Source organism: Dromaius novaehollandiae, chromosome 12, assembly GCF_036370855.1.
Source record: "Dromaius novaehollandiae isolate bDroNov1 chromosome 12, bDroNov1.hap1, whole genome shotgun sequence".
NCBI classification, from domain to species: Eukaryota; Metazoa; Chordata; class Aves; order Casuariiformes; family Dromaiidae; genus Dromaius; species Dromaius novaehollandiae.
Window position 1 is genome coordinate 4,661,714 of NC_088109.1, and position 24,573 is coordinate 4,686,286.

The 24,573-nt window shown below is 57.8% G+C and overlaps 2 protein-coding genes across 3 annotated transcripts in view; one reads left to right on the top strand and one right to left on the bottom strand.

The window, feature by feature from the left end:
- The first annotated feature begins 1,081 nt into the window (after positions 1-1,081).
- On the top strand, positions 1,082-3,775 carry LOC112986936 (hyaluronidase-4-like). Its single transcript, XM_026106518.2, has 3 exons — positions 1,082-2,279; positions 2,450-2,539; positions 3,007-3,775. Exons 1-3 carry the CDS (start codon positions 1,227-1,229, stop codon positions 3,412-3,414), a joined length of 1,551 nt encoding a protein of 516 aa, XP_025962303.2. The 5' UTR covers positions 1,082-1,226; the 3' UTR covers positions 3,415-3,775.
- A 2,705-nt stretch (positions 3,776-6,480) lies between these two features.
- Positions 6,481-24,573, bottom strand: part of TWF2 (twinfilin actin binding protein 2) — a 42,725-nt gene continuing 24,632 nt past the window's right edge. For both annotated transcript variants that reach the window (XM_064518711.1, XM_064518713.1), the window contains 7 exons: positions 22,756-22,934; positions 20,509-20,604; positions 19,598-19,702; positions 10,907-11,032; positions 10,660-10,810; positions 9,951-10,072; positions 6,481-9,290 (listed from right to left, as the gene is read on the bottom strand). In XM_064518711.1, coding sequence (XP_064374781.1) covers positions 9,123-9,290; positions 9,951-10,072; positions 10,660-10,810; positions 10,907-11,032; positions 19,598-19,702; positions 20,509-20,604; positions 22,756-22,934 — 947 coding nt within the window. In that variant the 3' untranslated portion in view covers positions 6,481-9,122. The remainder of the gene's footprint in view (positions 9,291-9,950; positions 10,073-10,659; positions 10,811-10,906; positions 11,033-19,597; positions 19,703-20,508; positions 20,605-22,755; positions 22,935-24,573) is intronic.

The following is a 24,573-nucleotide window of genomic DNA, read 5'->3' on the forward strand; positions in this document are numbered from 1 at the left end:
TGCCGAGGGTGCGGAGAGCAGCATCTCCCCACTGATGCCAGCAGCGAGCTGCAGAGCCCGCGGTCTGCTCTGCACGAGCGCGTGGTCGAGACCGCGACCGCACACTCCCGCACGTGCTGCCCCGAGCCACAGCCTCGGCGGGTGGAGGGGGAAGAGGAAGGGATGGCAAGGGGTGGAAACGTGCTCACGGAGAGGTTTGCACCCCAGGGGCTGGTCTGTACAGGCAGAAAGTGGGGTCTTCCCCTGCCACGCCGGGACCTGCAGCTGTACTTGGGCTTTTGCACAGGAGCACAGGTCTGGCTGAGGGGGATAACCGTGCCGACAGTCTACCTGCTTTTCCCCGCGGCGTTGCACCCCGGACCATGAAGCATCTCACCGATTGCATTAGGAGGCACGCATTAGCCTGATTAGAGTTGTCTGAGCACTCTCCGAGAGGAGGTGGAAGAGCCATCCATCAGCAGGGCTCCCCGGGGGCCGGGGCTGGGGCGGGCGCGTCTGACAGTGATGGAAAGCCATTGCGGGAGCAGCCCGCGGGCAGCACGCTGGCCGGCTGGGCAGGCGGCGGCGGGGGGCACATGGCTGCCGCGGCCCCGGGGGCTGGGAGCTGCCACGGGGGGCAGCGCGTCCTCACACCCCGACCGGCCGCTCGGCCTGGCTCTCAGAGCAGCTTTCCCTCGGCGCTTTGAAGCCAGCGGCCGCTCGCAGCCCGGTTTAGCGGGGGGACGCGAGGCTCAAGGCTGCTGCCTTCCGAGGGGCTCGCTGGCAGCCCGCGGGCCGGGCGGAGCATGGGGCATGCCGGGGCAGCACCCAGCAGAAGCCGCAGGGTCAAGATGAACTTTGCTGCCCCGGGACCGCAGGGCTCAGAAGGGGCGATGGGGGAGCCCGGGAGCCGCCTTCGTGCCCGCGAGCCTGGCTGGGGCCCAGCAAGGCAGCCGTGCCCCCGGCATGGGGGCGCCGGCACCGAGGCAGCCCGGCGCGCCGGCAGCTGCCGCGTGATGAACGGCTCCGGCGCGCGGCGACCCCAGAGGGGAGCAGCCGCCGCGATGCGCGGCGCAAATTGAATTGCTCTGCAAATGAGCTCACTTAGGAGGGCAGCCCGGGGAGTGGGGGCAATCTGCAGCCATGCAGCTCCCCCAGGGGAGCTGGTTTCTCACATCCCAGCTGATGCTCGCAGACAGTCTGGGGAAGGTTGGGGTAGGAGGGCTGCAGCCGGCGCCGGAGAAGAGATGGGGACACTGGAACGAAGAAGCCAGGGGCTCACTCACCATCTCGGCCGTCCTTCTTACAGCGGTGCCCAGCGAACGCTGCGATGCTCCTGCTCAGCGCCGGCCCCGGCCTCGCCGGCCCCGGGGCCGCACCACCACCTCCTGCTGCTGCTGCTCCTGCCGTGCCTGCGCCCGCCCGCCGCCGCCGCGCTGAAGCCCGCTCTGGCCCCCATCGTGCAGGACCGGCCGTTCCTGGTGGCCTGGAACGCCCCCAGCACGCGGTGCCTGAGCGCCTACGGCGTGCCCCTCAACCTGGACGCCTTCGGCATCCTGGTGAACCGGCGGGAGGCCTTCGCCGGCGGCAACGTCACCATCTTCTACTACGACCAGCTGGGGCTCTACCCCTACTACCAGAACAGCTCCGTGCCCCCCACTGCCGTCAACGGGGGCTGCCCCCAGAACGCCAGCCTGCAGGACCACCTGGGCAAGATGGTGAAGGACATCCTGCGGACCATGCCCTCCGAGAGCTTCGCCGGGCTGGCTGTCATCGACTGGGAGAACTGGAGGCCCCTGTGGATCCGGAACTGGGACAAGAAGAACATCTACCGGAGCATGTCCGCCCAGCTGGTGAGACGGGGCAACCCCGGCTGGAGCGACGAGCAGGTGGATCTGCGGGCCAAGTGGGAGTTCGAGAAGGCCGCCGTCAACTTCATGTCAGAGACGCTCAAACTGGCGCGGTCGCTGCGCCCCCGGGGCTGGTGGGGCTACTACCTCTTCCCGGACTGCTACAACTACCACTACTGGGATGACTTTGGGGGCTACACCGGGCACTGTCCCCCCTTGGAGGTGCAGCGCAACAACAAGCTGCTGTGGCTGTGGGAGCAGAGCAAAGCCCTCTACCCCTCCATCTACATGGAGGAGGTGCTCCGCGACTCCCCGCAGGGCGAGCGCTTCGTGGGCGCCAAGCTGAGCGAGGCGCTGCGCGTGGCGGAGCTGCCCTCGGCCCGGCACTCGCTGCCCGTCTTCGCCTACGCCCGGCCCTTCTACACCTACACACTCAAGGAGCTGAGCCAGGTGGGGACGTGTGGGTGCTCCTGTGCGGGGGGGGGGGGGGGGGAATGGGGACCCCCCGGGCGTCATTTTGCCGTATGACTCCTTTGCATGCGAAAGCCGGCCGGGGCTGCGAGCAGGCGCCCGGGGAAGGTGCCCACCTCACCCACCCCGCGCCACCGGCTCTCCCGCAGGCGGACCTGGTGCACACCATCGGGCAGGCGGCCGCCGCGGGGGCCCACGGCATCGTCCTCTGGGGAGACGTGGAGTACTCGCGCAACCGGGTAAGAGCGGCACCGCTCGGCCCCGCGGGGAGGGCAGCGCGCCCGTCCTACGGGGCGAGTTTCCCCGTCCGTCTTCGGCCAACATTTACCATCGGCAAGCCGGGCATTTGGCAGGGCCTCACCGGGGTGTCACCATGCATCAGTGTGGCGCCTGTCCTGCATCCCCAGGGTCATTCCTGCACCTCGGCTTAAACTTACCTTGGTCTCCGCCAAAATTGCAGCCCAACCCGTGGCAGGACTTGATTAATAAGGCATTAAGGGAGGATTTACCTGTAGGTTTACAGAAAAGAGCTTGCCAAGTTACACTGGTGTCCCCAGCCCCGTTAGCATTGGTACCGAGGGAGCCGGTATCCGTCCTGGGTGATGCTGTGGCCGAGCTGGCGTGACGCTCGCGCCGCTGAGCCGGGGGCGGGGGGGCTGGACGGCGTGCCAGCACCCGCGCTCACCCCGTCCCTCTCGTCCCGCAGAGCAACTGCCAGAAGATCCGCGACTACCTGCTGGGCGCCCTGGGCCCCTACGTCGTCAACGTGACGCTGGCGGCCCAGCTGTGCAGCCGGCACGTGTGCCACGGCCACGGCCGCTGCCGCCGCCGCCGCCCCAACTCCACCGCCTACCTGCACCTGGACGCCGGCTCCTTCGGCATCCGCGTGGCGGCTGAGGGCGGGCGGGCGCGCGTGGCGGTGCGCGGGGCGCTGGGCCGCCGGCAGACGGAGCGCATGGCCCGCGACTTCGCCTGCCACTGCTACCAGGGCTGGCACGGGGAGCGCTGCGGGGCCGCCAGCTCCCGGGGCACCCCCGCCGGCGTGGCCGCCTGCCGGGGCCCTGCCGCTGCCGCCGGGGCCCTGCTGGCCTGGGCGCTGCTCTCGGGCCCCTGAGGCCGGGCCGGGGGAGAGGGGCGGTCGCTCCCGAGCGCCCCGGGACCTCGCTCCCTCCAGAGCCACCTCCCAGAGCTGCACAGCAGCAGCTTCAATTGTGTCGACGGAGCAGCTCCGAACCGCAGAGAGCCGTTTCCATCCCTCTCCCCCTCCTCCCGTTTTGATACCCCCCCCTTTGCAGTCTCTGCGGACGGCGTGTTTGAAGGGTTATCGCTCTTTATATGCAGAGGGACTTCTCGGTTCCCGGGTGCCCTCCCCCACGAATGGTGCTACCCCCGCGGCCCGCTCCCGTCTCCGTGCAGAGGGCCAACGTGTTGGGGATTGTTTCTTTTTTGTATTAAACAGCTTTTTTTTTCCGTGAGTGGAGGAGTGGCGTCTCGCAGCCTGGTACCCGCCTCCTCCATCTCGCGCCGGGCACTGCGAGAGGAGCAGCGTTACGCCCCAGCCCTGTCCCGGAGCAAACGCAGCTGGGCTCCTGCCGAGGGGGGCAGAACTCGCGGTGCAGCCGGCGGGGCCTCTCCCCCCAAAGCCTCCTGGAGCCCTCCCGGGGAGGCCGGGCACGCGGGATCGAGGAGGCTGCGCTTCCCCAGCCCGAGCTGCCACCTTCCAGGACTGGTTTCCATGTGAACTCAGGGCTTTTGCTCCGCGACGCTCGCCTCATCTGACCCGTGCGGGGTGGTAAAAACCGGAGCCAACAGCAGGCAGCCAGCTCAGCCTGTGGGGCCCATCGCTGCGGGTTAGTTTGCTGACGTCTCTTGCCAGTCTAGGGGAGGCTTCAGGTGGGGGAGCCGCGGTCTACCGAGAAGAGGTTACGTCTGACCCGCAGCCGCCGCGGCCCGGCTCGGCGCGCAGAGCGAGGGGGGACGCACAGGCTCCCGCGTGGCCAGGAAAGCGGCCGGGCAGCGCTGGGGGCGGCTCGGAGGCTGCCGGCGTCTGTCTCGCAGGCTGGGACACGCTTCCCCTCCCATCCATCCGGACTCGCCTCCTTAGGCTCCAGCCTCCCAGGAAGCTGCAGAAAGGTTAATACTTGCGCACCGACATGTTCAGAGCAATTACCGGTGGCCCCCGGGCGCCACGGCGCTGGCACTGCCGCCCCCACCATGCCAGCAGCCCGCTGCGGTGCCCTCCGCAGCACTGCCACCGCATCGGGGAGGCTGCTTGACCCCCAAAAAGGCCACTTAGTGGGCTGCTGCATCCCAGCTGGGGCTGCCCTGGGGCTGGGGAAGGCGACTGCAGCGGAGCAGCCGCCGGATTCCTTGGGTGCCTCCTGCTCCAGCAGCAGCCAGAGGGAAGCCGCAGAGCGGGGAGGGATATTTGTCGGGACATGCAGTCCGGAAGCCGTGCGAGCCAGTAAAGCCGGCTTAAAAGACAAGCTCTGCCGCCGGGCATGTGCTTCAGCTGGCCCCTCGCGGTGAGGAGCTGGCTCTGGGCGCTCCTGCCCCGCAAGGTGCACGCAGTAGCGTCAGCTTCCCGAAGGTGCAGCGAGTGGAGGCACCCCGGAGATGATTAACAGCTTTTGAGGCAGCCAGGGAATTCGATACGGGGCAGGTTACAAGGAGCAATCGCAGCTGAGGTCTACAAGGCACCGATGGAGAACTCTCTTATCTGGGACCACCCCGTTTTGGCTGCGCCCTGCTGGACTCTGCCACAAAGGCTGGTCCCAGCCCACGGCTCTGCCGTGCCCCAGCTCCCCTCCTGGCATAGGCACCGCTCCAGGCCACGCTGAGCTACCCCAAGGCCAGGTCTTGCTTCACACAGGCTCTCTGCAGCAAGGGTATCACCACGCCAGGGTATCACCACATCAGGCTGGTTGTGCACCACAGCCAAGGGACATAGCTGGCTCCTGCACACATAAAGCATGACGTGTGATTTGTGGGACACTGAGGATACGGGAGCTTCTCCTCTAGCAATTACAATGACAAGAAGTTGGTCCACGCACAGCTCTGTGCCAGCACAGGTTGGATCAACCCTGCCCAGCAAGGATTAAGGCACAGAGAACTGTCTGCTGCCACCCTGGGCTTATCAGGGAAAGCATGATTTGAACAGGAGGGATTCCTGGTCCAGGACCCAACTGCTCCAGGCCATTGGATGTGGGCAAGCCCCCATCATCTTCCCAAACCTTCTCTGCTCAGCACCTCCTGCTTTCCCTCCCCAACACGATGCAAGAATTCACCTCACTCGAGGTGGCTTCCAGGCAAAGGAAACAACATCCCCAGCAAGAGGCACTTCAACCTCACAGATTTTTACCAAGTGTTTTAAAAAAAGAGAAAAGGAAACCTGGGATTATTGGCTTAGGGGCGGAGAGCACATGCTGCATCCTGCAGCCATCTCTAACTCCTGCACACTGCTAGTGATCCAGAGTTAAGCTCCTGCTAGGTATTAAAGGATTGTCCCAGCCAGCCTGGATTAAAGCATTAAACCCCTTTGGGGTGAGAGTACCTGGTCTGTGCAGCATACTGTGGAGAGCCGGAGTCAGGCCTGAAGTCGCAAATCTCCACACCCAAGCTCGGCAGGCTGCAACCATCTGATGAGCTTTCTTTGCAGAGGAACTGGAGGTGGCCAAGGGAACCGCTGCACAGGGCAAGCAGAGCGTGGGCTGGTGTGCAGCCCACCTGAGGTGGGTTGCTGGGCCCACCTGGCAAACTGCTGCCCCAGGTTGAGGGCAGATAGCACCTGTGAGACCTCCCCCGGGAGCACCCACAGCACCTGAGAAGCCAGAGAGGCTCTCAGGAGCACAACCTCACTTCCCAAAGGCTCACAAGACCTTCAGGGATTAGCTAAACCAGGCCTGACTCCTGCGGCACCCTTCACCCCCGGCTCCGAAAGGCACCCAACGATGCTGGGGGGGCTGATGGGGAAGGAGGGGATGGGACTTTCCCAGGGTTGGGTCCACCCCACTGCCCTCTTGTCCCCAGAGCTGGCGATGCTGAAGGAGCAAGAGCAAGCTGCGGCCTCCTGCCCCGACTTGGCCAAAGGTGGCTGATAAACGCACAAACCTGCGCGAGCGGCCGGGGGGAGCCCAGCCAGCAAAGGCGCGGACCTCAAAGGAGTCGCAGGGCGGCAAGCTGTTTTAAAAATACTTTATTCTTTAGAAAATACAGCGTTCAGTACAGTGTGCTCTGCTTCCCCCAGGCTCAAACCCCCACCGCCAGCACGCGGCCGGCTCACGCCGCGCGGTGGCCCTGCTCCGCGCGAGGTCAAGGCAACGTCGGCACATTCACCGCCGAGTCAGTCAGACCGGAGGGCAGGTTTCACTGACCTGGTGTTTTCATCTCCTGGGGGGGAAGGGGAGGGTTGTCCTCCCTTGAGACGCAGCTGGTGCCCAGCAGCCCATCTCCAGCCACCCTCGGGCGAGGGGAGCGCAGCACCGAGACCCCAGGGGAGCCCGGCTGGGAACGGGGCGGGCAGCACACGGGGGCCGTGGCAGCTTCCAGGCTGTCCCCACGCAAGGATTTGGGGGAGCCCATGCAATTGGGGGAGCTGGCCCCCATGGCCCGGTGTCTCCCCGGGGTGGCTGCAGAGCAGCTCCTGCCCGGGGAGGCCAGGCTGGAGGCCTCACCCCATCTCTGCATCCGCTCCCCTCGCGACGCCCACAGGTGGGACAGACTCTCTCCTAGAAACCAAAGCAACCAATCCTTGTTGGAGCGGGCAGGGAGGAGCTGGGAAGCAGCCCTACCTGCCCCAGTTCCTCAGGAAAGGCACCTATCTGGCCACCCCTTCCATCCCACCAGTGCTATCTAGGACCAGAAGTTTCTCGCAGGGAGGACAAAACTCACGAGAAAGGACGGGGCAGAGTTAGGCCAGCTCCTTCCTTCCCTTGCTGGCCCCAAAGCTACCTGTGACCCCGTAACAAATACCAGCCAGCCCGCGACACGCACAGACGGTCGCTGCCAGTAAAGCTCGGGGATGGGACTGAAGCAAACTGAAGGGCGAGTCCTGCTCGGGGACAGGGAGGCGGAAAGCTACCCCAAACCAAAGCCCATGGGGCGGCCTGGGGTACCTGGAGCTGGGGACTCGGCTCAGGGCCCCGACGGTAACCGTGAGCCCAGAGCTTGCATCAGGTCAAGGAGAGGAATGCGCTGCTCCTGTCCTTAACCTGCCTCGCGCATTGGAGACGGGGCCGAGCCCGGGCTGTAACAGCTCCCTCCGAGGGAAGGGCCAGAGCTCCTTGGGGGCTGAAAAGGGGAACACAAACATTGCCAGAGGCAGAGTAACCTTTCTCCAGGGGAGATGCTATGCTCAGGGCTCACGAAAGGCCTCCCACCTTCCTTCCTATCCCCTGTAGGCAAGGACTGCCCTTTTCCACCTAAACAGAGAGGAGTAGAAAAAGGAAGCGGAGCTGGACATGGCCCTTCTTCCTTCCCATCTGCTGCCCAGCGCCCCACTTGCATGTGCTTCAAAAGTCTGCGCAGGTGGCCATGAGAAGAGGGCTCCAAAGCCTGGCTGAACCTCGTACAGCCTCAGACCTCAGGGAAAAGGTGACGCCTCCCTCTGATTCACTCTAAAATAATGCCCAGGGCCAGGATATTTTGCATCTGCGTTACATCCAGCAGCCCACAGGAGCCAATCTCGGGGACACCAGTTTCCAGGAGCTACCAGCTCACCTCTCATGCAGCCTTCTGCACGGGCAAATGCAAAGCGCAGAGGTGGGCTTGGGGGCCTCTCCCCCACCAAGACCGCTGTGGGCAGCGAGGGGAGGTGAAGACCAGCCTTGGTGGCAGTGGCTTCACAACCGCCCCAGCACAGGACACGCTGGGGAGGCCTTCACCACCAGAACGGCTCACAGGCACAGCATGGGATGGCTGCAGGCTGGGTCCTTTCTGTTTGGGAAGGTGACAGTCTCTGCCCTGCTTTTTCTTCCCCTTGGGAAGCCACAAAGCCAGCCAGCAGAAGCAGGGTGAGCGGAGCAGCTGGGAAACAACGGCTACCGCTTGCATTTCCACAGGGTCCAATACACAAGAAGCAGAGGGGAATGGGAGAGGTGTCTTCCTTCATGCCCAGAAAGGCAAATCCAGATAAAATACAGGGCTGGCTCTCAAAAGGGACAAACTCTCCTGCCACAAATGCCAGCCACAGCCACAAAGCTCCCTGCACAGGGACAGAGTCCTGTCTGCAACCTAACAGTGCCCGGCCAGCTACGAGACTTGCATAGAGGGGCTGCTTGGACCAAGAGACTGGGAAGTGGAGAGCAGAAGTCTGCAGGAAGGGGGAGCAGGGAAAGAAGCATTTTCTTTTCTGGTATTAAACTAATCCAAAACGTCATTTCCTTCCTTTGCATAGAGCAGCTTGCAGGTAAGTCCTTCAGTTGGTGCAGGTACAGGTAAACCGGGGGAAGCATCGAGAGCAACAGCCGCATACCCAGGTGGGTCTAGAACAAGCTGGGGAAGCGTTCCCTGTTGTTCTTGTCCTCCTTCAACTGCCCCAGGACTTGCACAAGGACACGGGAGAGAAACATAAAAGTACACCCAGGTTCCCTGCCCCCCCCGCCCCACCACTCCACCCCAGGATGGAAACAGGCTATCCTGATTTTAAAGAGGAAAGAAAAGGAAAAGAGGAGGGGGAGGGAAAAGGAAGGCTGAGATGGAGGGAGAAGATCCCTAGGTCAGCAGAGAGGCCTGGAAGTGGAGGGGTGGAAGCTGGGAAACACCATTTGGATGCTGTCCTGTTCACAGCCCTGTTCCTGCCCCGTCCTCCTGCCCCTCTGGGATCTAACTGTCTTCGCCGTTCTCTCCTGGCCCTTTGATAAGTCGCTTCTGTCCTCGTTTCCCCACAGGCCCCTTGGGCTTGGCGAAGGCCTGCTTGAAGGCATGCTGCTTGGGGTGCACCTCATCATAGAGGAACTCCGCCGTCAGCTCGGCTCCATCGTCTATCTCGATCTGCGTGTGGAAATGATAGATTAGAGCTGTGCTGCTGGCTCTGCACGGAGAGCCAGCACCTCATCCCATTCTTCAGGGAACCAAAATGCTAGTCCCCTTGGGGACCTCCCATCCCTCCTCTCCAAGCTCACCAGTGGGGTTTGATCAAGGACCTGGAGAACCCAGACAATGGCCACTCACAGGAGAAAGTGCCAACCCCACTGTGCAACCAGCCCCTCACTCAGCTTCCCCACTGGATGGGCCAAGGACACCGCAAGGGGTGCCATGCTCAGAGAAGGGAAAGCATTTGGGTCTTCTCACTCCCCCAAGGCCCTGGAGCAGAGAAACTCCAGGCCAGAAGGGATGCAGGCCAAATACCACTCCTCTCCCACTAGGTAGGAGAATATTCCCCAAACCACAGGCACTGGGAACACTTTTATTAGGGATAGGTTAGATGGGCCAATGCGCCACTGTTCCCATTTTCTCCAGCCCTCTCTTCAGGCCACTTTGAAATGACCCTAGTAATGCTTGAGGTCTCCCAGACTTCTCTGGAGGAGGCCCCATTCAAACCCACAGGACACGCTGCCCTTTGGACACATGCCTTTGATTTGACCATGGCACATTCCCTTGTGGATGCCCTGCACAGATTTCTCCAGTCGCATCCAGGCAGCTTGGACTTACCTTCTTCGCTATCTCCAGGCAGAACTCCTGCTCTACAGTGTCAAGCAACCGGCTCTTGCAGCTGGAGTAGAGCATGCGCTCCTTGATGCTGCATTTGTACCCAGGCATGGAGTAGATAAACACTGCAAGAAAAGAGCAGGGCTCAGGGCTCACAGCACTGCCTAGGTTCATGGCCGAGGAGCACCAGGCAGGGGCCAGCCAGAGATCCCAGCTTGGTCAAAGCCCTTCCAGTCCAAAGAGTCACAGTCTACTCAGCTACAGAAGTCAAGCTATCCCACTGACCATGTAGCCTGTCCAGGCACCCCTTGGCAAATCTTTTCTGGCTCTACTACGCCCTCAGATGGTTTTAACAGAGCAGCCACCAAACCATGCCAGAACGCCTTGCATCAGCTCCCAGCACACTGTGTTCAGCAGCACCCTGGACACTCCTGCACTATGAACTCCTGTGTGTGTTTGATAGCTTCATTCGGCACCAAAGGGCTTGCGCCTTGTTAGGCTAATATCCATCACTGGAGGATGGCAAATGGGAACCAGTTCAAGGCCCTCCAAGCACCATCCGCATCACCAGTATGGCTTGTTCCCTGAGAGCGCAGTGCTCCAGGGGAGAGCAGTTGCCTGGTCCCTACTGCTGTGGGCAGAGCACCAGCTCCGGGAGGGCTGAGAGGCTAAACGAGCTAACCACAGGGACAAGAGTACAGCCACGACTCACCGACAGACTCCAGGTAGTCCCCCTCGTGAGAGTGCTTGTACAGGAAGAAATGGTAGCGAGCAGAGTCCTGGGGGATCCTTTTGGGCAGGTCGGCTATCTCCGTGGGGCTCGTGTGCACCAGGTCTATGGTTTCCCGCTCCAGATCCAGCTTCTGATCGACACAGGTATGAGGAAAGGCAAAGTGAGTGAGATTTCAGCAGTCAGTGGATTCTCAGGGAGGGTCAGAAGAGCTGCACGAGTGACCTACCAGCTGGATGTAATTGATTCTCTTCTGCTTTAGTGCCTGGATAGCTTGCTGAGCATCCAGCTGCAGGGGGAAGGCCAGGCCTTGCAGGGTCTGGTGCTTGCTCTCCACGCTGATCTCTGTCTTCACCTGGGGACAGAAACCACCCTGAGCATCAGAGAAGAGACAGGTGACACAGCAAGGGGTAGGCATGGACAAAAAGGAAAACCCACCAACCATGCTGCCTCTCAGCTCCACCGGGCCACAGCCGCATCGGCCTGTAGCGTATTCCAGGTGAGCCCAGGCATTTCCTTCTGCCCAAAGCCAAAGGCAGCAGCCTCGTACGCCAGGGAGGTGCAGCACATGGAGAGCCCACCCTCACTGGGGCCTGCCATATCCCTTCCCTCCTGCGGGATCTGTCCTGGGGTCACCGGGACAGTACAGGCACAGCCCTCTCCGGCCTGACCAGGCAGCCTGGGCCACCTCGCAGTGCTCCCCGTGATCAACACCAGGCAGCTTAAAAACATGCAGGTGTGGAGGGGGAAGCAGATGAGTCCTGGCAAAACTGCCTCAGATGCCCCAAGCAGAGGCAATGGCTGTACCTCAAACCTGCAAAAGGTTTCTGTGCAGCACTGCATACAAGGAGCCATCTGCCACCCATCTTGCAGTGAAAGAAACATTTAAAATTCAAAAAGACTGTGGTGTTTCTCACAGTACCACTGCTCTTGGGGAAACAATCAGTTGTAGTCTGGATCCAACCATGCATCCCCATGCCGGTGTTTCCCAGCCCTGCAGGTTTAGACCCCCCCTCCCCTCCTCTGCAGAATTGCTCTCAGCAAAGAACATCTCAAAATCCCACTGGCTTCATTCACATTTCTCAGCACATGACTGTGTTTGCCATGAATTCCCAAGGTGGGATAGCTGAGGGGTATCGTAATCAATGCTAATGCATGTTCCTCTCTTAATATCTCCAATAGCAATGTGTGGGTGAAGGGGGGAACCCTTAAATCACTGCATTCAACCTTGTGGGTCCATGGCCCTTTCTAAGGGGCCTGCAAAAAGGGACTTCAAACAAGCACATCATTGGTCAGTTTAACTGTGGCGTACGGATATCCACTCCGCCACTGGAGTGCAGAAGTAGATATCCACAGCTCAGAAGGGTCCCAGCCACTCTTTTCAAGCAAACTCTAGAAGATGGAGGCCCCACTTTGCATGAGCAGGAAGCATACAGCAGCCAGGCCTACAGCTAGGTCAGCAAACCCACTCTCCAGGACACCAAAACCCACTTCAAAGATGGAGAGTGACAGAGCAGAGAAGTCACAGGTGCTTCCCACTGGGAAGTCACATCACCCCAAGCACGTGCTCTCCGCAGCCAGGAGCCTCTGTCCCGAGCAGGACACCCCCCTTTGGGACAGAGGCAATCCCCCTGACAGGAGACGGCACGGAGGATGATGTGACCTTGTGAAGAGGGAGGACAGAGCTCAAAGCACAACAGACCGCAGGCAGGGCATACCTCCTTGGGGCTGGGGGACTCTACCAGCGATGGGCAGCAGCAACAGCCCCCTACCATCTGTCACAGAATACAGGGAGACGGAGTCACACCGACGACCAAAGAGCTAGTCCCACCTATCTGCAAAGCTTCAGGCACTCGGTTTGCCCCACTAATGAACAGTCTGGCAAGGGCAGCCCTGGGGCTCTGCTACAAGCGTGGTTTGGTTTTGCTTGGGATTAGTTTGGAGGGTTTGGGCAAAGACAGTCCAGCCATTTTTTGATGGAGATAGGGAAGAAAATCCACTCATGCTCAAAAACAAACCCAGAAAACAGCAAGAGGTGTTTAAGCTCACATCTTAAAAATGGCCCAGAAGCAACAAGGGAAATTTGCCATGGAAACAGGCCTTGCTAGAGGTCTGGTTTACGCTAGGTAAAGGTCAGCAGCCCTTGCAAGGTGCCGAATACGGGGTCCCAGGCCGGCAGTGCTGGAGGTCCGATTCTCCTGCTGTGGGCCACGAAGGCTGCACGCGTCATTCCCGTGGTGCCTCCAGTTACAGATTCACCGCTCAATGGCCGTGCTTTGTAACGGGAGATCTTGTTATAACCACGGCAGGACTGGAGCTCTGGGAAGATCAGGGATTTGCCCAGGGGTTACACACAGGATCAGCGGCAGAGGGAGGACTACCAGGGCAGCCACCCTGAGCGCCGGCCGGGACTCCAGAGCTCTGCAGTGGTGCGGGAGGTGCTGGGCTCCCGCACGCACCGTGCCGACAGCCTGAGCCCTCCCCATCAGCTCACCGGAGCAGAAAGAGCCGGGAGCAAGGCAGTCCAGATTTCTAGTCCCCCCTTCTCCCTCCATCTGACACAGATCTCAGGGCTTTGGTGCTCCTTTTCGGATGCCTCATCCCAAAGTCGGCTGGCAGTTCCCCAGGGGCGAGCGGGGGGCTCGGCTAGCCGCGCTCCCCAGAGGGCTGCTCAGAGGGGAGACGGGAGCGAGTGAAGCAGAACATGCACAAAATCCTCCGGGAAAGAGAAGGACAGGCACAGGGCGAGCACGCAAACTAGCCGGCGGGCAGCCTACCATCTCCGTGCTAGAGTCCTGCGAACACGAGTCCTGGGAGCGTGGGGAGAGGAGAGACACCATCAGCTCCACCCCGATGCACGGGGCACGGGCGGGCGGCCATGCCGGAGCGCTTTGCAAACGTGAGTGCCTGACCAAGGAAAGGCGGCAGCACCAAAAGGGAATCTCGTCTGAAATGAGGGGGGGAGCAACGAACACGCGGGGGAGGACGGAGGCCTACCATCTCTCTGCCGGAGGCCAGGGAACGCAGGTCCTGGGAGCGTGGGTAGGGATAACAACAAAAAATACATGGAAGACACATCAGCACCAGAGAGGCCTGAGAGGGAGAGCCTGCTCCCCTCTCGGAGGGGGGACACGTGCAAGCCGGGGGCCTGGGGAACACACAGGGAGCAGAGGGGTGACAACGGAGAGATGGCAGCTCTGCACGCAGCCACTGGGGCCTACAGCACCTCGGGCAGCCCTGGTCACCTCCGTGGACGTCTCCGTGCAGAGCCAGTTCCTGGCCTACCTCTTGCCCTGGCTGATCCCAACCCAGCTGTCTCCTGTGTGGGCTGGAGAAACTGTTCTGGCAGCAGCAGCAGCCCATGGCAGAGGCTCCACAGCCCTGTCCAGAGCCAGCCCCACGGCCCCGCGGTGCTGCCAGAGACACCACGGGCGGCAGAGGTGCACGGATAAGCTCCTGCCCCCTTCTCAGGAAGGTAAGGGTGGGAGCAGGGGTCCCTGCCAGAAGGGCCCACCCAGCACCCAGCCCTGCTCCTGCCTCCCAAGCAGCCTGGCCAGGAGCAAGTGTGACCTGCTCTGTGACAGCAGGGCCCCAACTGGCATCTCGTACAAGTCAGTACAGACATGTCCCACTGCAGCGACTGGTACGACCCACCAGCACTTCACTTAGGTTGTTACAAAGCCTGGGAGACTCGGGAGTTTAAGCCTAGACCTGAGGTTTGCTGCTTTTAGGATCTGGAGATGATGGAATTACGGCAGTCACAGCAATTGATTTTGGGCTATTCCCATCCAAGTCACATACACACAAGGTTTGGGGAAAAGATGCTCAAGTCTTTAGCCTTTTCCACACCAAGTTTTGTGGAGGATTAGCCAGGATTTCGCTGTATGTAAACATACAGCTCTCTGAAAGCAATTGCTCCAGGGTCATCCTGAGAAGGGTGGACGAGAGGATGAGCTGACCTCCAAGCTCTGCTTTTCTGTGGTCCCATGGGATGCCATGGACACGAGCAAGGGACCAAAGGCAAGGCAAGCATTCACGCATTCAGAGAGCACACCGTCTTGCCTGGTCATACCCTGCAAAAAGCAGAGGTGTGGTGCAAAGAATTTACTACCACAACACCTCCAGATCCTCATGTTTCTCCTCCTTAAATGCCTTGGAAGTTAAATGAGGCTGGAAGGATTAGCACGAATGGAGAGCTAAAGCTTCAACACTAAGCATGCTAAAGGCAGAAAATCCCAAGAGACTGAAGGTTGTCCTAGCAACGTTAACTCCGCCACATATCACCTCCAGGATATTTTCTACTCCTTCCCTTGTTAAAATGTAAGCGTGAGCGTCTGGCTCATTGAAAGCCTCCCCATCACACAACCCAGCAGACACACACGACACAGCTGAGCGTGTGCCACATCGTGCAACCCCCAGCTCCAGCCTTGGCATCAATGCAGCTCGCGGGCTCCAGGATTGTGTACAGGTTTTATATTATCTCCTTTTCTTTAGCGTCTGGATATTTTTTTTAATTCTATACTCGATTGCCAACCTGAAGCCCATAGATAAAACTCACATATAGGGGACACCGGCTACACCCCCCACAGCCCTGATGATTTCTGGGCCGCAATACCTACCGCATTCATATGTTCCTTGCTTCGCTGTGAACATCAGCTTGTGCTCATTGCTTCCCTATAAAACACTCAGCGCATCCCAGCCCCTGCACTCCCGGCCAGGAGGCCATCAGGGAGCGTAACTGCAATTGCTGGCAAGGGGTTGGCCTCAGCTGCTGTGCTGTAGGCAGGGCTACAGGTGCTCCCTTTCCACCACTGGTTTTAAAGAAGACAGCTAATAAGCATTTCACTGCATCCCGGGGAAACCTTCAGGGGGTTTCTGGCAAGAATGACAAAGTCACCATACGGTAGCTAAAAACTACACTCCCCGTAGGCCCTTCGGACACGCAGCAGCTTATGGCCACAGCAGGCGTATTTTCTCAATTCTTTTGCCTCGTTCCACAACTCCAATCTGCGTTTCCCCCACGATGCCCATGGATGCAAGACGTGAGGAATCGCAGAGCGGCTAATAAGCACCTTCCCCTCCCACGTGGACCTGCTGCACGCTTCTCAGTGCCCGACAAGCCCAGCTCCTGCTCCGCACGTCGGCGAGAGTCTGCAACGCCTCGTTGAGCGCTTCTAGACCGACTTTCCCTTTGTGGGCGTTAACGTAGCTCGAACAAAATTAAAAGCCATTTCTAGACTGTCTGCTGACAACTTCCAAGTCACTAAAGCTGATGATGTGTTTTCTGGCTGTTTGGAAAGTGTTTTAAAGCATAAAGTAAATGGCAAATTTTTGAGAGCTCCCACCATCCTTCACCCAGCAATCAAGTAAGAGAGTATCACACAACATCACCTCTCTCCAAGCAATTCTCCAACTGCAGCAGAAGCCCGGATAACGCAGCAGAAGTCTCTCAAGGTCTCGTGCTTTACAAAAGGTTGGGCAACTTCCCAGCTGGGACAAAGATCCTTGCAAGTCTTGTCAGCATGTGCCCCACGTGGTCGGCTTCCCACAGTCCCCTGCACAACTCCCATTCCCAGGATTTAGCAAACTTCCTTCTGTGTCCCTCGCACTGACTTGGACTGAAACTTTTGCTCTCTCCCCAACTCAGCCCATCGGTTTTGTTTTTAATCCCAGAGCAGTGCAGAGCAGTTTGGTTATGTTGCAGACATTTTTTCCAATTTTTTTTTTTTTAGGTGGAGAAAGGCTCACACTGATCATTTCCCTAGAAGCATGTTTTCACATCTCATGTAAACTGAAAACTGGTCAAAAAAAAAAAAAAAAAAAGGCTGCTTACGCCCAGAAGAGGTGCGTCCCAGTTTGATTCCTTCCTGTCTCGCCCTAGAAGTCTGCTCTGCTGCTACATAAATCAGGGTCGCACAGCCCCCAGCCCCAGCCCAGCACCGCCTAGCAGCTCCGTCCGCCCGCTCCGCTGATGCCTTTCACCTCCCAGCCCTCCTCTGCTCACACTTGTGAGCCTGGTATCTACAGAGGATCCAGGGAACTTCTGCCAGCCAACAAACACAGCCACCTTCAGGGTGAAAACTGCAAAACTGATCAGCACCTTGGACAGGCGTGCACCAAAAACGTAAGAAAGGGAAAATCAGAGGCACACTGAAAGCAGCAGCTCCAGGCAAGGGGCAGTTACATGCACAGTAAAGCACCAACATCTCAACCGCTTGTAAGTCAGTGTCTTTTAAAGAAACAGTGTCCCTTGTGTCACTTCCAAAATCCTAATCGATTTGTTGAATGCAGGGGTATGTGCAGGACCCTTCTTGGGGTGCAGTTACCATTCTGGAGCGGCAGGAAGGCCAGATAAGCAGAACTGTCGAGAGCAGGCTGCTTTCCGAGTCTCTGCCAGCTGGGACTATCGGCTCGCATGGCCTCTTTATCTGCTCCCACAAATAAAGAAACTGTGAGAGTTTAAGCTAAGCGGCACGTGGCAGCTCTCTGACGCCATGGCCACGGTACGTGGGGCTTGGGCAGGGTGGGGACAGCGAGTGAAGGCAGGAATGCACATTCAAGAACGCTTATGTTCCACAGAGCAAATAAACCAGATAAAATAAATGTCAGCATCACGTCACTGGCAATGCAGGTGCAGTTACTCCAGCCTGCAATCCAAGTACCTCCATGTAGCAGCACAGTCTGGGGTTTTGCAAGGAGATAAAGGCACTTTAAGGTTACTGGCCAGTGTCACACCGCTTCTGTAAAACGCACGCAGTGTGTATACGCATGCAAGGATGCAATAGTGTCTTTTTCCCCCAAATAACACTGATGCTGAAGCAGGAGGCATCACTGTATTAAGCAGGATGCTACAGGTCAGGTAATGCTCACACAGCCCCTCTTGATCAAAGCACTTGCTTTGCATCACCCCAGAAACTCACTCCAAATTGCATGTATTGCAGAGTTACTAGTTTTCCCCCATCCCAGACAACTGAGTGTGGGACTGAGCAACAGAGCAGCAATTCCCACTGCCTCCTGCTCTATGCAAAGGGAAGAGCAGAGGTAGCACTCAGACCAACACAGAGACCCTTCAGCAAACTGATTGTTTGGGGTTTTCACACCTTTAAACCTGCAGGCACAGTAGTGATTTTACTCTCTCTAAATGCAAATGATGATTCCCTGCTGCACAGGCTTACACGGGGGACAGTGTACCTTTAAAATAAAAACAAAGCAAAAAAACTTCAGCAGCTCATTCACTCGGAAGTCACATCTCCCAGATGCAGTCCCACCCCCCAGGAGGAGTGTGGAGGGGGGGAAGCAGAACACAGCAGGTCAACCAGAAAACAAGCAACACAGGCACCACTTACCTGGGCCACTTTACCCTGCAAGACACAGCCAAGAAAAGCACTTAATCCTGCAACACTGACCAGCCAAGGGGACAGCCCAGGTGTGACTGCAGGAGCCCAAAGGAGCCAGAGAAAAAGCAGCAGAGGCCAGACCCACTGCCACAGGGCACCAGCAGCACAGATCTCGCTCTTCTCCAGGCATCATCCTGCATCCTCCAATGCAAATCCTGCCTAACCTTTCCAGGACCAGAGCTGGGAGAACTACACAGAGACCTTATGGTGCAGACTGCCCCTTGCTGGGTTGGCTGACACAGCACCATGCAGGCAGCAGAGTTTACCCCCACTGCACACGCAGCTGTGACTCTGCAGGACAAGGAATAAACCTCTCAAGTCTGAGTCCGCAGATGAAGGAAGTTTTAGGGGTCACCAAGCCAAAAGGATGCAGAAAAAATCTAGTTTGGAGAGATCAGGTTCATGGGTGGTGGGAGCTCTTCTTGCCCCTTGTTGCAAAAGGACAAGGAAAGGAGGCCGGAAGCCTGTTAGCCCTTCCCAATGTGTAAGGCGAAGGCCAGCACCTGTAAGGCAAAGGGGCCTGCAGGAAGGGAAAGCACAAGGGGAAGGGACAGGAGGGGAAGATCAGCAGCTCAGCGCTGTGCTGCAGCACCGTAGAGATGCGCTTCGGCAGGTGGAGACCTCCTGCCTCATCTCTGCCACTAACTCGTGTCACCCAGACATTCGTGTCCTGATCCATCCAGGAGCCCCAAAGACCCAGCGCCAGCCCAGGACATTTCCACAGAGGACTGGTCTCCCCAGCACCCAGCTGCCTCCGCATGAAATCCCCCCCAGGTATGAGTGTTTCCAGGCAGCCTTTCCACCCAGTGAGCTGATCTTGTCCACTGCCTCAGTACCACCTCAGTACCACACAGAGCTTAGCACAACTGCACTGAGATGCCTCCTGGGAGGCTACATTTTTCCTTGTGGTGTTATAGCTTTCTCTGTCCCTCATTCTATCCCATGTCACTTCCCAGCACAGAAGTCTGCAAATTTAGGCTGAGGAGAAGACTCTTTTGGGACTGCATCCCTCATTTATACCTACAGAGCAAGAGCAGCAGAAAGTACAACGCTGAAATCAAAAGATAAGTCTGAATTCTTCTGCCTTCCCCTCCGATTCAAACTCAGTTCTGTCTTTTGCCCTAATACCTAATGCAGATTAGAGAATGCATGTCTGCTTTCGGCCTCAGACAACCATCTAACTGCCAATTACAGTGAGTGAAACAGATACCTGAGCACAACTCCTAGCAAGGAAAAAGAAGAAAGAAAAAAAAAAAAAAAGACTTAAAATTCCTCTTTAAACAGGAAATTTGACCACGAGTTATGGTGGGATACTCAGTCCACCTCAGCAGGAGCAGGACAACTGGTTAAAGGAGAGAGGCATGAGCGAGCTCGATAGAAATGAACCATCTCTGCAGCCAAAAGCTCACACTGGGCACAGCAATCCCGTCTCTGCGAGCCAGCCCTGTGTCCCAGGGCGCCACGTGCCCTGCAGCGAGCAGGCTCCCAGGAGCCCTTCTCACCGAGGGACAGGGGACACCCACCTCGTTGATGCGGATCTGCTGGAGCTCCTGTTCAGCTGCGGTCAGTGGGGCCGGGGCGGAGCAGGACGACACATGCTTTTGGTAACCGCTTAGGGACACGTCTTCCTGCAGGCAGAGGGAAAGACCGGGGGGAAGCGTCAGGGGCCCGTTATCACGGCTGTGCGGTGATAACCTGGCAGTGCAGAGTTGGAAGGGAGCACGGCTGGATGCAACCCCAGCCCCGAGGCCAGATCTGAACTCCCGGGCTGCGCTCTGGCCCTCTTCTCACTAAGACAGACACTTAACACCAGTCCCAGCTGCAGCTAACCCAGCATTAAGGCTGGGCAGCCGTGGACCTTAAAGCCACAACTGCCAGCCTCTCAGAGGGGCAGAGTGAGCTGGGCGCGTGCCCCAGCCCTGCCCCAGCACTTTGACCACCTCTCGTGAGAGTCAATCACTCCACCAAAGAGCCTCCCACCAACTACCGCTAGATAGGGGAGGCCACTCAGATAACCGGCACTGCCCCGGCTCTGCAGCAACTCGCTTCTGGAGTGACACTGCCACCGCGTGGAACTTCTCCCTCTAAACACGAGCACCTCTCCGGACCTCTTAGGAGCCTTCCTCCCACCTCCTCCGCCAACCCAGCCTCTGTCAGTGGAGAGCGCAGGCTGAACGCAGCCCCTTCTGCGCCACCTCCTGCGGACGTCCACCTGGCCAGGCATGTCTGCCCTGGGCACAGGCGCTGCACAAAAAGATGGCAGCAGCCTTCCAGGACACCAAAGCCAAAACCCTCAGTGGTGTCTCTGCTAATGCCCGTGTCTCGCATCCCAGGTGGCCTCAGCACCGAGTCTTGGGCAGGCTCCTGAAGCTCAGCTTTTAATCCAAAAGGCTAGAGAGTGGAGCGTGACTTCACAGGGCAGCTGTGGCCATACCTTAACCGTTCCAAACATCTCATCCTTTATGTGCCCTCCTCCGAACTCTTTCTTCACTGTGGCTCTGGTTGCTGCGTAGAGCATCTTCAGCCTGACCTGTGCAAGGAGAGAGACAGCAAGTAGTCAGAGAGGAGGAATACAACGGGTTGGAGAGCATCGCGTCTGCTCCGGAACAATCTCTTGTGTTAGCAGCTGTCTTCTCATCTGCCGATAGCTGCAGGACTGCCTTAACAAACCATCAAGCTCTAGATTGCACAAACAGCCTATCCTGCCACCACCTTCATTTGCGATTAAAACCACAGCTGACGTTGCCATTCAAGACTCAGGACATCCCTGGAAACTGGCTTGTTTCAGGAACTCTGTAGCACAACAAGGAACAAAGTCATCTCCACGCTTTTCAAGAATGTGTTAAGCGTAGACCATTTTTAATAATTACTCCAAAATCAAAACTGTCTAGATGCTGAGATTCCTGGCTCTCTCGTGCGTGCCCTCTCTGAGCAGAAACCTTTCCCTAGCTACTCATGCTGCAGAAAATTGCCCTGTAAGCCACCTGGAAACAATTGCCTGGTTTCTATTTTGATGTTGTTTCTAACCTCAGCATCTCCAGCTTTAGGGGATGGCTTAGTTTAGCTCTGAGTCAGAGAGGTCACAGAGCAGGCAGGAGAGCGTGTCAGCTCCAGGACCGTGCACACACAAACACACACGGCGGAGCCTTCTTATGCTCGGTCCTCAATCTAAGTGGTAAATCCCACAATACGTAGGTTTATTCTGTGCTTTGCATGCTCATCTTAGAGCGCTGGCACTTCAATGGCTTGTCACAAAATTTTTCATCAGTACTTTGGGTATCTGTAAGAGAAGGTTCTGGAGCACTTAAAAGCAGACAGCCACCTTACCAAAGAGCACCACGTGAGTCAAGCCAGCATTTCTACAAGCAGCAAAGCTCTTTGGGACATCCCAGACAAACCACCTCAGAACAGAGCTAGAACTGATGATACTAGTGAAGACTTCCACCCTTGAATCAACTAAGCAGAGACGAGCACAGGCAGTGCAGAGGATGGAAACTGGCTCCACAGAGGATCCTGCAAACAATTCTGTAGCACGGGAACAAGAGCACTGAGATTTCTCTTTTCTGAGTAGTCGCAAGGGAACACATTTCAAATAAAAATTTCCCACTGACAAGGCAAAATGGTTTGTTTCTGTTCACCTTTCAGCACTTCTTGTACAATGTTGTTCTTTAAAACGTTCGTTAGAGAACAACTTTTGCAAGTGTCCTTTGGCACAAGATTCTTTTGCAATAAGAGCCCACACATTTTATTAAATATACATTAGACTAGTACATGTATTAGCATGATAACAAAGTTTGGGGTTCACTGAAAGTTTTTTTTTTATGGAGATGCCTTTAACAAAACAGCATTTTCCAAAGGAAGAACTGTATGACCAAAATTCTTTAAAGTAGCATCAGACACAACTTTGTCCTTTTGCACCAGCTCTGCTGCTGACTTGAAACTTAGTTAAGATGTCACCTTCCCTCACCTTCGAAAGGGAACAAGGAAACCCTCTCTCATGGTAACTTAGAGCTAAACCAGGTATGTTAGAGATGCCATTACATGCTACACAAACACCAACACTCATCCAGCAACCACCAGGTGTCATTGGTGGTCTGAAGTTACACTTTTCCGAGGGAAGCAGACCTGCACGGCCTTTTTAAGAGGACGATCTCTTGGCACATTCCACTCCCCCCTCTACATCCCAGGCCAGGCTCCTGCCAGCACCTGCAGTATGCTTTCACAGCAGGCAGGACAAGACCACGCTATAAAGCATCTGTGCTTGCCCAGTGCTCTAATTCAGGAACAAGCCTAAATAAACAGTGCTATGGAGCACTTAGCCATCCTACCGGCTTTCCTAAACAAACCTGCAGAAAGTTACCTTGAAACACAGTGCTCCAAAGAGGACACCAAGGCAAGTTCTGGTTTATCTGCTACTGTGTCTTAAAAAATTCCCCCATCCCAAAAGTGGTCTTCACTTCTTGTCAGGGTACAGTAACAGAGTGTGAAGACTCCTCCTCCAGCTCAGTGCAGCCATCTGACTTGGCTTACGTCTCCTTCACTCTCCATCTCCAGCTAGATAGATCTTCCCTGTGAACGCACCTGTGTCCTCCCGCTCGCTCCCAGGCAGGCGGGGGGATGCCCTCTTCCCTCCCAGCCCCGCGCAGGGGAGAAAGGGGAGCGCAAAGAGAGCGGAGCTTACCGGGGAGTTGTCAGGGGACCAAGAGATGAAGAGCCACTCGTAGCCCTGGGCGTTCTGGCTGTCCAGGCGGTACAGGATGTAGCACGGCTGCTGCTCATCCAGCAGTGGCAACACAAAGGCGTCGTAGTCCGCATCCCAGCGCCGGGACAGCTCTTTGTGTGCTCCCAACACGAGCTGTTCTGGAAGAAGAAGAAAGAAAACACGATGCATTACAAAGGCAAGGCTTGGCTCATGGTCCAGGACTGCAGACCAGCCTCTCTAGGGCTTCTTGTAACTTCAGGGCTGAGGTGTTGAGACTGATGCCTCTGCCATCCCACACAAAAACAGATCAAGGCAGTACAGTCTCTAACCACACACACGTGTGCACGTGCTCACGGGTGACCAGGCTGGCTTGCAGTCCCGGGAGCCACGCTGGTGGTACCGTCAATGCACACCATCCCTTTTGCAGTTGTCCGCACATCCTCCCCCCCGGGATGCTGCGCACGGCCACCAGACCACCATGCCCCTCCACCTCCTCCACTGCCAGCAGGCCAGACCTCCCAGCTCAGTGCCACCAGGCCCGTGGCACCAGCCTGCAGCTGGGAAAGGTGCCTTTTCCTCCACACGTCAGATGTGTGTGGCACGTGAGAGGGCCCTGTTGCTGCCCCTGCACAGATGCAGGCACAAGGAGGAGCGAAGGGGCAATCAGACTGCAAGAAGAGGAACCAGCTCGGTGCATGGGATACGTCCTGCTCTTCCCTCCCAGACCTGCCAGCTGGACCAGGAAAGCCAGGAGGTGACAAGGGCTGTGACGGCAGAGCCTATGGCATGCTGTGACCCCCCAGGCAAACACTGCTGTCACGCTGGGACCTGGCCCTGGGACAGCAGGGCTCCATCCCACCAGGCCCCTCGGCTCAGTTGCCCCTCCACCACCAAGCAGTGGGTGCTGGGGCTGGCATCAAAACAAAGCAGGATCCTTGCCTCCCCCTGCAACGGCAAGAAGAGGGATCATGAACAACCCCACCAGCAGCTGTGGCTTCTGCCTGTGCCTGTCCACCGGCCCAGCCCTGGCCGTGCAGCAGGAGCAGGGCCCTCGAGAGGCGAGACACACGCGTGGCCACCAGGCACGCGACCTTCAGGAGCAGGGCCCTCGAGAGGCGAGACACACGCGTGGCCACCAGGCACGCGACCTTCAGGAGCAGGGCCCTCGAGAGGCGAGACACACGCGTGGCCACGAGGCACGTGACCTTCAGGGGCAGACCGGATCAATGCAGAGCACCACCGGCAATCACCACATCTTTCGTCAGCTGAACAGGCCCCTCGCATCTGTTTGCATTAAAAGCCTCATCGGCAGGCAAACAGCTAGATGAGCAGACACTGCCGGTTGGAATGGGCCCTGGACAATCCTGACACGGTGCCAAAGCCTCAGCAACCTCAGGAACGGCAGGCAGGGAGGGCAAGAGCGCCCAGCCTCCTGTCTGCCCGCAGAGCGGTTAAAGGCGTGCACCAGAACAAGGTCTGGAGCCAAACTCTGGCTCCCTCCTTGGCTGCAGCTCCCTGCTCCAGGATCACAGCGTGGACACAACCTGCTAAGCACAGGGTAGCAGCTTGTGGTTCAACCCAGCCTGTAGATGAGGGCAGAAACCTGCTATTTGCATGCCACTTATTTCCCACCCGTTTCCAGCATGAGGCTAGAGGACTGGCTGCATCTCTCAGCTTCTCACCCTACAGCAGTTCCTCCGGCTCTCAGTGACTGCAACCAGCTCTGCTCCACCATCTCCCCAGGAGCCTGTTCCCGTTTGGGCTGCGGCACCCTCGGAGGGTCTGGCTTTCTCTCCA

Coding starts and splice junctions, on each gene's coding strand:
- LOC112986936 (XM_026106518.2), top strand. CDS start 1,227: ATGGGGACACTGGAACGAAGAAGCCAGGGGCTCACTCACCATCTCGGC. Junction 2,280..2,449: donor CACTCAAGGAGCTGAGCCAG/GTGGGGACGTGT, acceptor GCTCTCCCGCAG/GCGGACCTGGTGCACACCAT. Junction 2,540..3,006: donor TGGAGTACTCGCGCAACCGG/GTAAGAGCGGCA, acceptor CTCGTCCCGCAG/AGCAACTGCCAGAAGATCCG.